Here is a 15,734-nt window from a genome sequence, read left to right on the forward strand (position 1 = left end):
GGGGCCAGGTGGGAGGGGCCAGGCCGGAACACCTGAGCCCTAGCCTTGTAGGTACGCCTTCCTGCTGGATAAAGCTCTGCTCCTCTGCAAACGCCGCGGAGATTCCTACGACCTCAAGGCCTCCCTGAACCTGCACAGCTTCCAGGTTCGGGACGACTCCTCGGGGGAGCGAGACAACAAAAAGGTGGGGGCCCAGGTCCAGGGGCCTGCCGGGGATGGGATGGGGGGGTCCCTGGGTGAGTGTGCACCCCCTCCAACAAAAAACCCCAATCCTGCATTCATGAATGCAATGAGCTCCATGGGTCTCTAGGCCCTGGAATTAAAATGAAATCAAGCAGACAGGGTTCCCTGTCACGTGGCACTTGGTTTTGTGGCCGTGACATCACTGTACACAGGAAGGGCTGATGGGGGGGGCAACAGCGGACAGGGGCTATGAACAAGGCACCATTGGTCAGGGCCTTCTCTGTGGAAGTGACTTGCCTTGATCTTGTCAGGATATGGTAACTGTCCTCCATCTCTATAGTCAAAGAAGGGTCTTTAGGAGTGTTGGGCCTGCCCTCCACAGGGGTGGGGCCTTCAGTCTGAGCTCTGCCTCCCCCCCCCACCCCTTTTGCAGTGGACCCACATGTTTCTCCTGATTGAGGACCAAGGTGCCCAGGGCTACGAGCTGTTCTTCAAGACTCGGGAACTGAAGAAGAAATGGCTGGAGCAGTTTGAGATGGCCATGTACGTGACCCCGGCCCCCCCCCTTCTTCCATGACCCCATCCCTGTGTTCTAGTCCTTGCTCTGCTCCACCATGGGGCCACTCAGAATTTTAGTTTTCACATCTCAAGACTACAACATCAGAGGTTGCACAAGACAGCCGTCAGCCTGGAACTGGGGTTTGAACTCAGAGCCTGAGCATTGTCCCTTAGCTTTTTTTCTGCTCAAGGCTGGCGCTCTACCACTTGAGCCACAGCGCCACAGCGCCAATTCTGGTTTTTTGGTGGTTCATTGGGGATAAGAGTCTCGTGGACTTTCCTACCCTGGCCTGGCTTTGAACCACAATTCTCAGATCTGGGTCTCCTGAGCAGCTAGGATTACAGGCATGAGCCACCGGTGCCTGGATGCCTCTATCTTCTTTTGCTCCTTCTCCATCTTTCCCTTCCCTTCCTCTTTCTCCTCCTCTTCTCCCTTCTCCTTTTCTTCCAACTCCTCCTCTAGCTCTTCTTTCTCCTACTCCAGGCAAAATTTATACAACAGAAACCCCCAAACCATTGCATAATATACAATTCCATCATACTTAATAAACTCACACTATACACTTGTCATCTTTCAGCTCCAAAACCTTCTTGTCACCCCCAAAAGGATCACCCCCTTCCTTCCCCTCTTTCCCCCAGCTTCCTCTCTTTGAGGTTGCCTAAGCATCTCCAGCAGCAGGGTTGGGGCAGGCCCCCGGGGGGGGACCCCAGTGTGTACTGTGTGACTTGAGGGACAGCACCCCATGCCATGCTATGTGGCCATGGTGGAGAGCAGAGAATCATAGCTTTGCTTTTTCTCCCCCAGCTCCAACATCTACCCAGAGAACGCCACCGCCAATGGGCACGATTTCCAGATGTTTTCCTTTGAGGAGACCACATCTTGCAAGGCCTGCCAGATGCTGCTGAGGTCCGGGTGTATGCTGGGAGCGGGGATCCTGGACGCCCCCGCCTTTAGAGACACCCCTTATCCATACTTTGTTCTGAGAGACAGGAGCCCTGATCGCTCTCCTAAGGGGACCCCCCCTCCCCAGGGATGGTGGGTATGGCGATCCAGGCCTCTAACTCTCCTTTGTGCTCCTCGATATTTCAGGGGTACCTTCTATCAGGGCTACCGCTGTCATCGGTGCCGGGCTCCTGCACACAAGGAGTGTCTGGGACGTGTCCCTCCGTGTGGCCGCCATGGGCAAGGTATGGGGCAGGGGGCATGGCAGGGGCGTGGAGGTGTGGCATGGCTGAAGGGGGCGTGGCAGGGGGCGTGGAGGTGTGGCATGGCCGAAGGGGGCGTGGCAGGGGCGTGACTGCGCGGTGGGCGTGGCTTTGTGGAGGGCGTGGCGCAAGGGGGCGTGGCCGAACGGGGGCGTAGCAGCGTGGTGGGCGTGGCTTTGTGGAGGGCGTGGCGCAAGGGGGCGTGGCGTGGTGGGGGTGGGGGAGCTGCTCCCTGGAGAACCCCACCTAAGCTGTCTTCTCTCCCTTCCCCCCCAGATTTGGCCGGAACCATGAAGAAAGTAAGAGCCCAGGAGCTTCCCTTGCTCTGTGGGAGGCGCCCAGAGGTGCCATCCAGGCGCACTGTGCTTTGCTGGGCCGGGAGGGTCAGCATGGGGTGAGAGGTGGAAGGGCTTGGGTGTCCAGTGCGCCTGCGCACTGCCTCCATCTGTCTCTGTCTGTCTCTCCAGGACAAGCCACACCGCAGGGCGCAGGACAAGAAGAGGAACGAGCTGGGTGAGTGCACAGGCCACAGGGGGTGAGGAGCCGGGGCTCCTGGGCTACTGTCCCAGATCCCAAAGGGAGTTAGAAAACCATGAACTTCCAGCCGGGTGCTGGTGGCTCACACCTGTAATCCCAGCGACTCAGGAAGCTGAGATCCAGGGGACATCATGGTTCGAAGCCAGCCTGGGCAGGAAAGTCTGAGACTCATCTGCTATAAATCACAAAAAAACCAACCCTGAAGTAGTGTTGTGGTTCAAGTGGTAGAGCACCAGCCTTGAGTACAAAACTTTAGAGGCAGCGGCCAGGCCCTGGGTTCAAGCCCCAGGACTTGCACGTGTGCATACACAAGGAAGCACACACACACACACACACACACACAGGATTTTAGCCAGGCCTACTCCACGTGGGGGGTAGAAAATGACACACAGGAGGGCAAAACCCCCAGGGGTAGCCACCATCTGTCATATGTTAAGGTATTTTATAGAACAGCTTTTCCCCTGCCACACACACATACATATACACTGCCAAGGGGAAATCAGACCAGCACAACTGTGCTTCACTCTCCCGGAGTTCCCAGGCTGCTAGGGAGAGACAGATGCTGCTTTTAATCATCTTGCTTGTGTTGGCAGATATACAGGGTGTCTGGGGCATAAAACCGGGGAGATGGATACATTGAAGCATTCAAGGAAGGCTTCCCGGAGGAGATATTTCAGTAGGGATTTGAAAGAACCTTAATCCTCCTGCTCCATCACTCAGACTGCATTTCCCATGGGTGGCAGTCACTTGTAGCTGGTGGCTGCTGTTGAACAGAATGAGTTTGAAGTCTGAACATCAGAAAGTTCTGGAAGCTAATAATGCCCATTCTGCCTCCCAGACTGGACCATTGTCTAACTTTGGCAATTGATTTTGCCTGTCCTATAAATGAGCTTCCTATAAATCAAATCGTAGAAATCATATCCAGTTTCTTTTACTCAACCTACTGGCAATGAAATTTGCTACTGGGCTTGCTCGTTCTTTTTCATTGCTGCATAGTACTCTGCAGCATGGTTGATGTTGGTTTTTGGCTATTGCCAATAGAGTTGCTCTGGACATTCTTGCTGCTGACATTCAAAGGCCAGCTTGCATTTTCTTGTGGGTGCATCTATCTACTGGAGTGGGATTTCTTTGCTCCGGGCTGGTTGTGTGACTAGCTTTAGTAAATAACAGCCAAGAAGAGTTCTAGTTGCTCCTTGTCCTCATCAACACTTCATATTGTCGGTGGAGTTTTAACCTCTTTTGCTGGGTTTGCAAGTCCTTGACTTCTGACCGACCTCCCTCCCCTGCTTTTCCCTCTCCATCCTGCAGGTCTGCCGAAGATGGAGGTGTTTCAGGAGTACTATGGCCTTCCTCCGCCCCCTGGAGCCTTTGGACCGTTTTTAAGGCTCAACCTTGGTGATATTGTGGAGCTCACCAAGGCTGAGGCTGAGCAGAACTGGTGGGAGGTGCGATGGGGGATAGGGGCATGGCATTGGGGTGATGGGCATGAGGTGGGGTGCAGGAGGCCCAGGCTCTAGGGGAGGTGTCTGGGAGAAGGGAAAGGGGCTTGGTAGGACTCTGGGCCATCCACTGTGATGGAGAGAAAGAGAGACAGAGACACAGAGAGGGAGAAGGAAAGAGAGAGAGAGAGGGAGGTAAAGAGGAGAGGGAAGGAGATAGAGGAAGAGGGGAGGGTCCTGCAATGTCCACTGGTGTCTTTCTTCCCCGGGCTTCAGGGCAGGAACACGGCCAGCAATGAAGTGGGCTGGTTTCCCTGTAACAGAGTCAAACCCTACGTGCATGTAAGTGTGGAGGAGGGGGTCCCGGGGCCCCAGGGATGGCCCGGGGCCACAGGGTGCTGGTGGGCAGGCCGAGGAGCCCCGCTGGGCCGCGTCCACCCCATGCCCCACTTTACCAGGTTGCATCTCCACTCAGGGCTTGGGGCCTGGCCTGCCCTGAGCTCCTTCCCATGGGCCGCCCCCCCCTCCCCGGGAAAAGTGGGGGCCAGGAGCTGGGCCATGCCCGCTTCACCTGACTCCATGGGTCCACCTCCATCTTCCCTTGCGTTCCTAGGGCCCCCCTCAGGACCTGACGGTGCATCTCTGGTGAGTAGAACCTTCCTCTCCTCCCCCTCTCCCTCCCCCCTCTGCCCTTCCTCCCCTCCTCCCCTCCCCCTCTCCTCTCTTCTCTCTATATTTAATTATACAGTTGTATGTTACATATAAGCATATTTTATATCTAACATATCTAATTGGAACATTACCCTATTATTCCATCTACTGTGTCTATTCTATAACATAGCTGATATAATATGATCATTATCCAGTATGTGTTAGGTATAATCACCCACGGTGCCAGATTTCAAATATGGCCTCACAGACTCTCACATAAATGAATATTCACCACCACAAACCCAGTCAGGTGTACATTTCTCTCAGTATTACCTACATATGTTTACCATAGAGTGCAGAATGCTCTAGAACATTCCATCATGCCTAAAGCCCCCCCCCCACCTGCCCCTCCATCACCCATCTACCCCCCCAGCCCCAGTCCCCCAGGTCTACTCCTTGTCTGCATTCTCTATTCTAGAAGTTTCTTCTCCTCAGAGCCCCATACCGTGGGTCTTCTGTGGCTCCCCAGGCCCCTCCACATGAGTATGGTCACTGTCTCACCCCTTCCATGGCTGAGCTTTTGTTTTCTTGGATCACGTGTGTGTGTGTGTGTGTGTGTGTGTGTGTGTGTGTGTGTGTGTGTGTGTGTACGTGCCAATCCTGGGGCCTGGGCACCGTCCCTGAGCTTTTCTGCTGAAGGCTGGTGCTCTCCTACTTGAGCCACAGCTCCGCGTCTGGCTATTTTGGTACTTCAGTGGAGCTAAGAGTCTCATGGACTCTCCTGCCCTGGCTGGCTTTGAACCCAGACCCCGGAGTAGCTAGGATGACAGGTGTGAACACCAGTGGCCGGCTCTTTATTGCTTCTTTCCCCTGATGGCTGGGGATTTTAGCTCCCTGGTGAGTCTGCCCCAGGGCTCCCTTCTCCCTGCCTGGCCCCGCTTCTGGGGGACCCTTGCCCCCCCCCACGTGGGCCACCACCACGGGCTGTCTCGCAGGTATGCTGGGCCCATGGAGCGCGCAGGGGCAGAGGGCATCCTAACCAACCGCTCCGATGGGACCTACCTGGTGCGGCAGAGGGTGAAGGACGCGGCCGAGTTTGCCATCAGCATCAAGTGAGCCTCCCTCCCTCCCACCCCGCCCCCATCCCCCCCACTCCCTTTGGGCCTGAAGCAGCTGCCCAGCTCCCCAGGGATGTGCTCATACCGCAGTGCAGCTGGGCGCTCTGATCCTGCTTGCTAATGTCATCTATTTGTGGCAGTCCTGGGCTTTGAACTTGGAGCCTGGGTGCTGTTTCTTGAGCTTTTATTTCACTCATGCTTGGTGCTCTACCCCTTGAGCCACAGCTCCACTTTTGGCTTTGTGTGTGTGTGTGGGGGGGAGTTCATTGGAGATAAGAGTCTCAGGGACTTTCTTCCTCGGGCTGGCTTTGAACCACGATCCTCAGACCTCAGCCTCCTGAGTAGCTGGGATGACAGGCGGGAGCCATCTAAAGCTACATCGTTTAGGGTCCCTGCTGGCTGTGTCTCCACCCGGCTCTGCTCACTAAGTTCAACCAGCCTCTCACCCAGCCTGCAAGCAGGGAATGCGGGGGGGGGGGAGGTGGCGGGCGGGGAAGGGGGGCCTAGTTGGGAGGATGGTTTAGGGGAGCCCGGGAGGCCCCAGGGGAGGGCAGGCCCTGGCACAGCCCCAGAATCAGGGGTCCCAGGGTTACCCCTTTGCTGAGGGTACCCAGATTGCTTCTCCATGGTTGGGAACTGACCCTGGGGCAAGCCGCCCGGTCCCAGGCTTGAGGTGCTCACACGCAGTCAGCCTTAGGGTACACTCATGTACCCCCACCCTCTCCGCGGGTCAGGTACAATGTGGAGGTCAAGCATATTAAAATCATGACGTCAGAAGGACTCTACCGAATCACCGAGAAGAAGGCCTTCCGGGGGGTTCCGGTAAGGCCCTCCTCCCCCACCCCAGCCGCCCTGTCCACAGCAGAGCAGCCCTTCCCCGGCAGCGAGGGCCGATGGCTGTACACTCTCCCCCCTCCTTTTCAGAAGTACTGGGCTTGAACGTAGGACCTCACACTTGCTAGACAGATGTCCTATTGCTTGAGCCACGCCCTCAGCCCATTTTGTTCCAGTTGCTTTTTCAAGATGGGGACTTACTTTTTATTTTACTTTATTATTATTATTATTGCCTAGAGCAGTCTGGACCTTGATCCTCCTATTTGTATTCTCTAATGACTTTCCTCCTCCTCCCCTCCTCCCCCCCTCCTCCTCCTCTTCTTCTTCTTCTTCCTCCTCCTCCTCCTCTTCTTCTTCCTCCTCCTCCTCTTCCTCTTCCTCCTCTTCTTCCTCTTCTTTCTCCTCCAAAACTCAAGGTATTCTGTACTATGCAACATCCCACTAATTTTGCCTTGTCTGGTAGTCTTCTTGTTATTAGAGTTGGCCTGACCGCTGGTGGAAGGAAATATTCACAGGGGGCTGGGGTGGGATTTGAACTCAGATCCCAGGGGCCATGCTGCAGGTATGGCAGTCCCTTGTGTCCCCGGGCAGCACTGCTCCATGATCCCTGTCCAGCTGAGGGGCAGGGATCATGGTCTCTGTGTGAATACATTCACCGCGAGGTTTTGTCAAGGCGAGCGCTCTACCATTTTTGAGCCACAGCGCCACTTCCAGTTTTCTGATGGTTAATTGGAGATAAGAGTCCCATGGCCTTTCCTGCCCAGGCTGGCTTTGAACCACGATCCTCAGATCAGCCTCCTGAGCAGCTGGGATTACAGGCCTGAGCCAAGGGCGCCCGGCCGGCCTGGGCTTTTTTGGAGGTGAAGGACGCATTACCGGCCCTCTGGGCAGCCATGAGCTGCTTCATTTCTGTGATGAACAATTTGGCGAGCCTCCCTGGCTCTCTTTCCCAATCACTCCATCCTGACCGAGCTAGGGGATGAGCTCTGGGTGGCAAGGAGAATTCAGGGGAACGCTGGGGAAGGGGAGGGGGCTGCCCGCCTCAGTGCTGCCACCCCCTGGTCACAGCTGGTCACAGCGCTTCCTTTGTAGGAGCTGGTGGAATTCTACCAGCAGAATTCCCTCAAGGACTGCTTCAAGTCGCTGGACACCACCCTGCAGTTCTCCTACAAGGAGCCGGAGAGGAGGGCCATCAGCAAGACGCCGGGTAGGGGGTGCAGCCAGGGTCAGGCCTGGGTCCTGCTGGGGTCTACAATGGCGTGGGGGGGAGATTCTGGGGTGGTAGAGGTGTCTGTGACCCATTTTGGTGCTTTGCAGACTCCTTTGCTTGAATGGAAGATGGGGCAAGGGTCTCTTGGCTATTAGGAGGCAGAGCGGGGCCAAGGGGGTCTCTAGCTGCACTTTTTACTCCTTTTCTTCTTTTGGTGCTGGTCCTGGGGCTTGAACTCTGGGCCTGGGCACTGTCCCTGAGCTCTTCAGCTCAAGGCGAGTGCTCTACCTCTTGAGCCACAGCGCCACTTCCGGTTTTCCGAGTGGTTTATTGGAGATCAGAGTCTCCCAGACTTTCCTGCCAGGGCTGGCTTTGAACCAAGATCCTCAGATCTCAGCCAGGATTACAGGCGTGAGCCATGGTGCCCGGCTTGGTTCTGACTCTCACCCCTCTCTGTCTTCTCCCCGGACAGCCGGAAGCGCCAAGTATTTTGGCACCGCGAAAGCCCGCTACGACTTCTGTGCCCGGGATCGGTCGGAGCTGTCCCTGAAGGAGGGTGACGTCATAAAGATCCTGAGCAAGAAGGGACAGCAGGGCTGGTGGCGAGGGGAGATCTATGGCCGGGTGAGGCGCTGGGCCAGGGGCCGCCCAAGGGGCTGAGAAAGGGAAGGAGCCATGTGCAGTTCCAAGAGAGAAACGGACATGACGATTTCTAGTTTTCGGTGGTGGGTGCTGGGTAGCTTTTCCACTCCAGGCTGGTGCTCTACCACTGGAGCCACAGCTCCGAGTCTCCCTTTTTGTTGGTTCATTGGAGATAAGAGTCTCTTAGACATTTCTGCCCAGGGCTGGCTTTGAGCCCTGCTCTACAGAGCTCAGCCTCCTGATTAGCTAGGATGATGGGCATGAGCCATGGGCACCCTTGATGTTTTCAACCTACAGTTATTTCTTGAGCACCTCCTTATGCTCCAGGCATCTGCTGGTGGAGGAGGAGACAAAGACACTTGAGGAACAATGGGTGTCTTTGTAAAACTCTGGGTCTCATGAGTTGAAGGTCAAGGTGGAGATGGGGCAGACGGGGCCCCACAGAGACCCTGACCCAACCTAGGAGCAGGTCAGGTGGACTTCTGTGAAGAATAAAGTTCGCTGGGCCAAAAGGTCATATGTAGCACATGCAAAGGCCCTGGGGCAAGAGAATTTCGGGCATGTCTGGGGCACACGGAGGCAGGGGCGAGCGTCCACTCTTCACTGCAGAATGACTAGTGTGTGCGGCAGTGTTTGGTGCACAGTAAGTTTTTATTGAGTGCTCACTAAAGCTTGAGGGAAGATCCCACCGGGGACCAATAACTGACTTGCTACAAGTTAGACTGTAAGTAGACTAGGCTCTTCAGATCAGCTTGCTGCTGATGGCTTCCCATGTGTGTCACATCTATGTTGAGAACCAATTTTTTTTTTAATTTAAAGAAGCTGTGAGTTGGGAAGGTGGCTCAGCGGTAGAGTGCTTGCATAGCATGCATGAAGCCCTGGGTTCCATTCCTCAGGACCACATACACGGAAAAAGCCGAAAGTGGCACTGTGGCTCAAGTGGTAGAGTGCTAGCCTGGAGCCAAAGAAGCTCAGGGACAGTGCCCAGGCCCTGAGTTCAAGCCCCAGGACTGGCAAAAAAAGAAAAGAACAACAAAAAGAAAATGTGACTCTGTGTGTTGTGTGTGCGTGTGTGCGCATGCGCGCAGGTGTGTGCATGCACGTACTGGTACCAGGGCTTGAACTCATGGCCAAGGCTGGTGTTCTTCCATTTGAGCCACAACTCCACTTGTGGAGAACCATTTTAGGAAGGAAAGTTCCATCCACCGAGGAGCTCGCAGCTGCTAGAATCCTCCCATGTGTGAATGGAGCCTCAGAAATGTTTGGGAGGGACTCGTGTTGGGCGGGGGGGGGGGGTGTACAGGAAAACCAAAACTGGCCTGAGCGATTGCTCCAATGGGCAGATTTGTAAGCACGTTGGAGGTGAATCTAGTGAGGAGTGGAGATAATGAGGGTTGAAAATGCTTGTGGAGGTTATAGAAGGTTCTAGACTGTTCAGAATGCATTCCATAGCCATCTACCTTTCTATCCATCATCCATCCATCCATCCATCCATCCATCCATCATCCATCCATCCACCATCCACATCTATCCTTCATCTGCTCAACTACCCATCCATCCCTCCATTCATCCATCCACTCATCCATCCGCCACCCACTATCCACAATCTATCCTCTATCCACCATCCATCCATCATCCATCCATCCATCCATCCATCCATCAATCCATGCATCCATCATCCATCCACCATCCACATCTATCCTTCATCTACTCAACTACCCATCCATCCCTCCATCCACTCATCCATCTGCCACCCACTATCCACAATCTATCCTGTATCTGCCATCCATTCATCCATTCATGCATCCATCATCCATCCACCACCCATCATCCATCCACTCATCCATCTGCCACCCACTAGCCACAATCTATCCTCTATCCACCATCCATCCATCATCCATCCATCCATCATCCATCCACCACCCATCATCCATCCACCATATATCCTTCATCTACTCACCCACCCACCCATCTATCCATCCATCCATCCACTCATCCATCTGCCATCCACTATCCGCAATCTATCCTCTATCCACCATCCATCCATCCACCATCCATCCATCCACCATCCATCCATCCATCCACCATCCATCCACCATTCACCATCTATCATCTACTCACCCACCCACCCACCCATCGCTCCATCCACCCATCCACTCATCAATCTGCCATCCACTATTGACAATCTATCCTCTATCCACCATCCATCCATCATCCATCCATCCATCCATCCATCAATCCATGCATCCATCATCCATCCACCATCCATCCACCATCCGCATCTATCCTTCATCTACTCAACTACCCATCCATCCCTCCATCCATCCATCCATCCACTCATCCATCCATCATCTATCCCTCCATCCATCCATCCACTCATCCATCCGCCACCCACTATCCACAATCTATCCTCTATCCACCATCCATCCATCATCCATCCATCCATCCATCCCTCCATCCATCCATCCACTCATCCATCATCCATCCATCATCCATCCACCATCCACATCTATCCTTCATCTACTCACCCACCCACCCATCCATCATCCATCCATCCATCCATCCATCCATCCCTCCACTCATCCATCTGCCATCCACTATTGACAATCTATCCTCTATCCACAATCATCCATCCATCCATCCATCATCCCTCCATCATTCATTCATGTACCGACCCATCCACCTATCCATCTCTCCATCCATCATGCATCTACTCACCCATCCATCCACCCACTCATTATCCACTTGTTCACCAACCCACCCATCTACCCATCATCACCACCCACCACGCATGCACCCACTAGTCTATGCATGCACAGCTCCCCCCACCCCCCACCAGCTAGGCCTGCTTCCCTCTATCCATTCTATACACAGTTGTGAAGTACCGACCATGTGCCAGCCATTGCTCTGGCCTGTGGGATCCAGGGGTGAGAAAGACAAGAGACCCTGGGTTCGATTCCCAGCACCGCAAAATGTTGCTGTCAGAAGAAGAAAAAAGGAGGAGGAGGAGAAAAGAAGATGAAGAATGAAGGAGGAGGAGGAGGGGGAGGAGGCGGCAGCTCAGAGTGTGCATGGGGCTCATCCCTGTGGATGTTCAGACAGTGTATTTTCTGGGGGTAGAATTAAGAATGGCATGTGCAAAGGTCCTGGGGCAGGAGGGAGGTGTGCTGAGGCGTCCCTGATGAATCCATCTTCTCTTTCCAGGTGGGTTGGTTTCCTTCTAATTATGTGGAGGAAGATTATTCTGAATACTGCTGAGCCCAGCTGTTCTGGCGACAGAGAGACTGAGGGGCCGGAGCCCAGGATGCGGAGGGCGGGCCAGGGGCCGAGACAGGTTCCCCCCTCCGGGGGACTTTCTGCACGGACTGTGGAGGGGCAGTGTCCTGTCCGCTGGCAGGGGCTCCAGACACCATGGCGTGTGCGGTTAATTTATAACACACTCATTGCCTCTTGGGGCCTCCAAGGAGGGGGTCTGGGGGCTTTCACTTTAATAAAACAATGGCTGTGGGGACCAGGTGTGTCCCGGAGGTTTGGGGAAGGGAAGGCCGAGGTTCAGCTCCCAGCGTGCAGGACTGGCAGGGGGTGTGATGGGGTGCAGTGAGGTCCCATTCCGAGGCGCCAATGTCACCCACAGACCCAGGCCGCGACCATGTCCTGCCCACTGGCGTCTTTCTACAACAGCAGTGAATATTCCCATCCCCCCTTCTTTCCCGATTCCATGGACTGATGTGGAAAAGCTCAGGGATGGTGCTTCACCTCTTGAGCTATGTCCCCAGCCTGGCTCTTTGCTGGTTTATTGGAAATAAAGAGTCTCAAGGACTTTTCTGCCCCCAGCTGGCCTCAAACCTCAATCCTCTAGATCTTGGCCTCCTGAGTAGCCAGGATGACAGGCGGGAGCCACGGGTGCCTGGCGAATGCTGGCTTTTCTTTCCCTGCCCTGGGCTCACCACACACTCTGGCTGCTGCCTGGGGTGGTGATTCATTAGTGGGGCTTTCTCTTCTCCAGTCGTCCTGGTTTGGATGGTAAATCACATCTGGTCTTGGGCTGTTCCCTTCAAATCTCATGGCACAGATGTCAGAGGGTGCCGTTCGTCTGGGAAGGGGCCCGAGGAAGCGACTGGAAGGGACGCACCAGGCAGGAGGGCTGAGCCAGTGGCCAGAGATGACGGGGGCTGAGCACACGCGTCCTCTGTGCCGGGGGGAGGGGGACGATGGATTACTCTCCCCCCCCAGGTGGGCAGTGTGGCTCACACCTGGCATCCCAGCTACTCAGGAGGCTGAGATCTGAGGATCTTAGCTCCAGTAAACCACCGGAAAACCAGAAGTGGCACTGTGGCTCAAGTGGTAGAGCGCTCGTCTTGACCAAAAGACAGGGCCAGGGCCCTGGCCCTGAGTTCGAGTCCATATGGGCACAAAACTAAGTAGAGGTGACCTCATGGCACACTCTGCGAACCTCTGTTGGTGGGGTCACGGGGGGCAAAGCACAGCAGAGCTGTGTGGATCTTCTAGGCCCTGGGTGTAGGGGTGGCCTGGAAGACCCCATTTGGGTGTGGGTTGGTTTATAGACCAGGGACCTGGGGCTGGGGGAGGGGGTCCCCATTCCCCCAGAGGGTCCCTCTCTCCTATCTCCTTCCCACGGGAGAACTCAGCTTAGCTTTGCTGTCAGAGAAGCTCACTCAGGCTGAGTTTTTCTGCATATACATATATATATATATATATAAATGTATATATTATTTATGCCCAGACTTCTCCTCCTCCCTCTCCTCCTCCTCCTCTTCTGCCTCCTCTTCTTCCTCCTCCTCCTCCTCCTCCTCTGCCTCCTCTTCCTCCTCCTCCTCCTCCTCCTCTTCTTTTTCTTCTTCTTCTTCTGTAATCTAATAGATTTGGTTTTACCCTTTGTGGTGAAGCCAGGAGCCAGTGGCTCATCCCTAACTTCCTGGCTAGCTCAGGATGCTGACATCTGGAGGATCCCTATTCAAAACCAGCCTGGGCAGAAAAACCTTCTAAAGAGACACTTTACTCCAGGGAGCCAACTGAAAGCCAGACACGGAGGCGTGGCTCAAGTGGTACAGCACCAGCCTTGAGCAAAAAAAGCCAAGCGGAGGGTGAGGCCCTGAGTTCAAGCCCCAGGAGTGGCACAAAGGAAAAAAATATGGTAAAAATCATATTTGACCACACAGTTTGGCAGCATCAAGACTAAGGCTATGGAACCGTGAACTTTCTAGAAGCATCTGCTCATAGAAACACTGGGATTCACCCATTAAACAATTCCACCCCCCACCTCCCCCACGGGTCTCCGGGCAGCCATTCTCTGCCCAGAATCTCATTTGGCCTCTTTCAGGGTTTAAATTTTTTATGCTCAGAAAGTCAAGAGTCAGATTCTCTAAATAGAACTTTTGAAATTCAAAAAGCCAAGAAGTTACTTTTTTAGCAATTCTCTTTCAGGCTGCGGGAATAACTTTTACCAAGCAAAGAGGAAGAAGATGAAGGAGGAGGGGAAGGGGGGAGAAGGAGGAGGAGGAGGAGGAGGAGGAGGGGGAGGAGGAGGAGGAGGAGGAGGGGCTGCTGTGAAGGCTTCAGACATCAGTCAGTTCATTTGGAGAAAAATAATTAGAAATACCCGCTAATAATTGAAGGCTTGGCCTGCTGTGCGGACCGAGGAGCCCCCCGGGGTTACCATGGTGAGCACTTCACTGCGCATTATTTAATTGGATATTTTTAAAAACCAGCTTTGCAGCCCAGACTCCAGGGAGAGCTGTGGGTCAGATCTCATCCCTGTAAAAGAATGAGCTAAAAGGTTTTGGAAGCCACAGTGTCTTCTGGGACAAGAGGAAGAAGATACAAAGGCTGGCCAGGTGTTGGTGGCTCACGCCTGTCATCCTAGCTACTCAGGAGCCTGAGATCTGAGGATCGCGGTTCAAAGCCAGCCCAGGCAGGAAAGTTCAGGAGACTCTTATCTCCAATGAACCACCAGAAAACCGGAAGTGGTGCTGTGGCTCAAGTGGTAGAGCGCTCACCTTGAGCTGAAGAGCCGAGGGACAGTGCCCAGGCCTAGAGTTCAAGCCCCATGACTGACATAATAATAATAATAATAATAATAATAATGGTATGTAGTGCTGGCAGGGACTCTGGCTTTTCCTGGCCCTCTTGCTAGCTCCAGGTCGAGCTCCTGACTAGATGTAAGTCCCATCCAGGTGCTCGCCGCGTCCAAGCAGCTGGGTTCTGGGGAGCATGAGGACGGATATGGGGGTGACAGGCATGGAAGGCGTTGGCAGCCACCTGAGGCTCAGTTTTGCTGCTGTAACAAGTGAGCCCTCATCTCAGTGTCTTTCCCACAATCCCATGCACAGGCTTCAGCTCTGTAGGGAAGAAGTTTCTAGAAGGAGAGGCTGAGAAGAAGTGTTGTTGGAGACACATATGCCAGGCCGAGGGCAGAAGGAAAAGAGAGGGAGGGTCAGCCCCTGAGCTCGGCCTTCTTGTTGGAGCGCCGCCTGCCCCGCCCCTCGTGGCACCTCATTGGCCAAAAGGATGTCATGTGACCACAAGTGACACCAGCGAGGCCAGGGGTGATGGATAATTGGAACAATGCCAGCTGCGGGTGACGTTTGTTTGTTGTTTGCTGTCCTGGGGCCTGAACTCAGGGCTTGAGCTCTGTCCCTTAGCTTTTTCTCTCAAGGTTGGTGCTCTGCCACTGGAGCCACAGCTCCACTTGCGGCTTTTTGGTGGTTCATTGGAGATCAAAGTCTCACAGACTTTCTGGCTCAGGCTGGCTTGGGACCATGATCCTGAGATCTCAAGCCGCTGAGTAGCTAGGATTACAGGCGTGATTACTGGTGCCCAGTGCACTTGTTTACTGATTCTTACTAGCATCGGTGATAAAGTAAATGACCCCAGCTACTGTGGGCTAAATCATGTGTTACCAGAATACCCTTGGTGCAGTCCTGATGCCCAGAGCCTGGGTTCCAGGTAAAGGGAGGCCTGGTGGGGAGAGGCTGGGCACAAGTGTGAGGAGAGGCGCGCAGAGCCCCTCCCACTCCTCGGCCTCCAACCCCGCCGCACACCGCACACCCAGCCTTCCTTTGTTTTTGTCAGGTGGGGTTTTGCTATATAGCCCAGGCTGGCCTGGAACTCCTGGTCCTCCTGAGTCTGCCTGCCCAGAAGAGGGCTGGCAGGTGTACCACGGCACCTGGCAAGAGACAATATGCACACATGTGCGCTCTCGCACGCACACACGCACACACCACACCCTCAGAGTGTTTCCTGCCAGCACAGCAGCGGATCCTCTATATACAGTCCTTCCTTCCTTCCTTCCTTCCTTCCTTCCTTCCTTCCTTCCTTCCTTCCTTCCTTCCTTCC

General features: G+C 54.4%; 1 protein-coding gene across 1 annotated transcript in view; it reads left to right on the forward strand.

The window, feature by feature from the left end:
* Vav1 (vav 1 guanine nucleotide exchange factor) overlaps window positions 1-11,902 on the forward strand; it is a 34,743-nt gene extending 22,841 nt beyond the window's left edge. The window contains exons 14-27 of the mRNA XM_013022842.1: window positions 52-184; window positions 617-726; window positions 1,547-1,648; window positions 1,832-1,929; window positions 2,224-2,246; window positions 2,415-2,460; window positions 3,793-3,929; window positions 4,200-4,265; window positions 4,537-4,568; window positions 5,570-5,686; window positions 6,427-6,514; window positions 7,619-7,733; window positions 8,209-8,360; window positions 11,583-11,902. Coding sequence (XP_012878296.1) covers window positions 52-184; window positions 617-726; window positions 1,547-1,648; window positions 1,832-1,929; window positions 2,224-2,246; window positions 2,415-2,460; window positions 3,793-3,929; window positions 4,200-4,265; window positions 4,537-4,568; window positions 5,570-5,686; window positions 6,427-6,514; window positions 7,619-7,733; window positions 8,209-8,360; window positions 11,583-11,636 — 1,273 coding nt within the window. The 3' untranslated portion in view covers window positions 11,637-11,902. The remainder of the gene's footprint in view (window positions 1-51; window positions 185-616; window positions 727-1,546; window positions 1,649-1,831; window positions 1,930-2,223; window positions 2,247-2,414; window positions 2,461-3,792; window positions 3,930-4,199; window positions 4,266-4,536; window positions 4,569-5,569; window positions 5,687-6,426; window positions 6,515-7,618; window positions 7,734-8,208; window positions 8,361-11,582) is intronic.
* Window positions 11,903-15,734: the final 3,832 nt, after the last annotated feature.

Source organism: Dipodomys ordii, unplaced genomic scaffold (genome assembly GCF_000151885.1).
Source record: "Dipodomys ordii isolate 6190 unplaced genomic scaffold, Dord_2.0 Scaffold64, whole genome shotgun sequence".
Lineage (NCBI taxonomy): Eukaryota > Metazoa > Chordata > Mammalia > Rodentia > Heteromyidae > Dipodomys > Dipodomys ordii.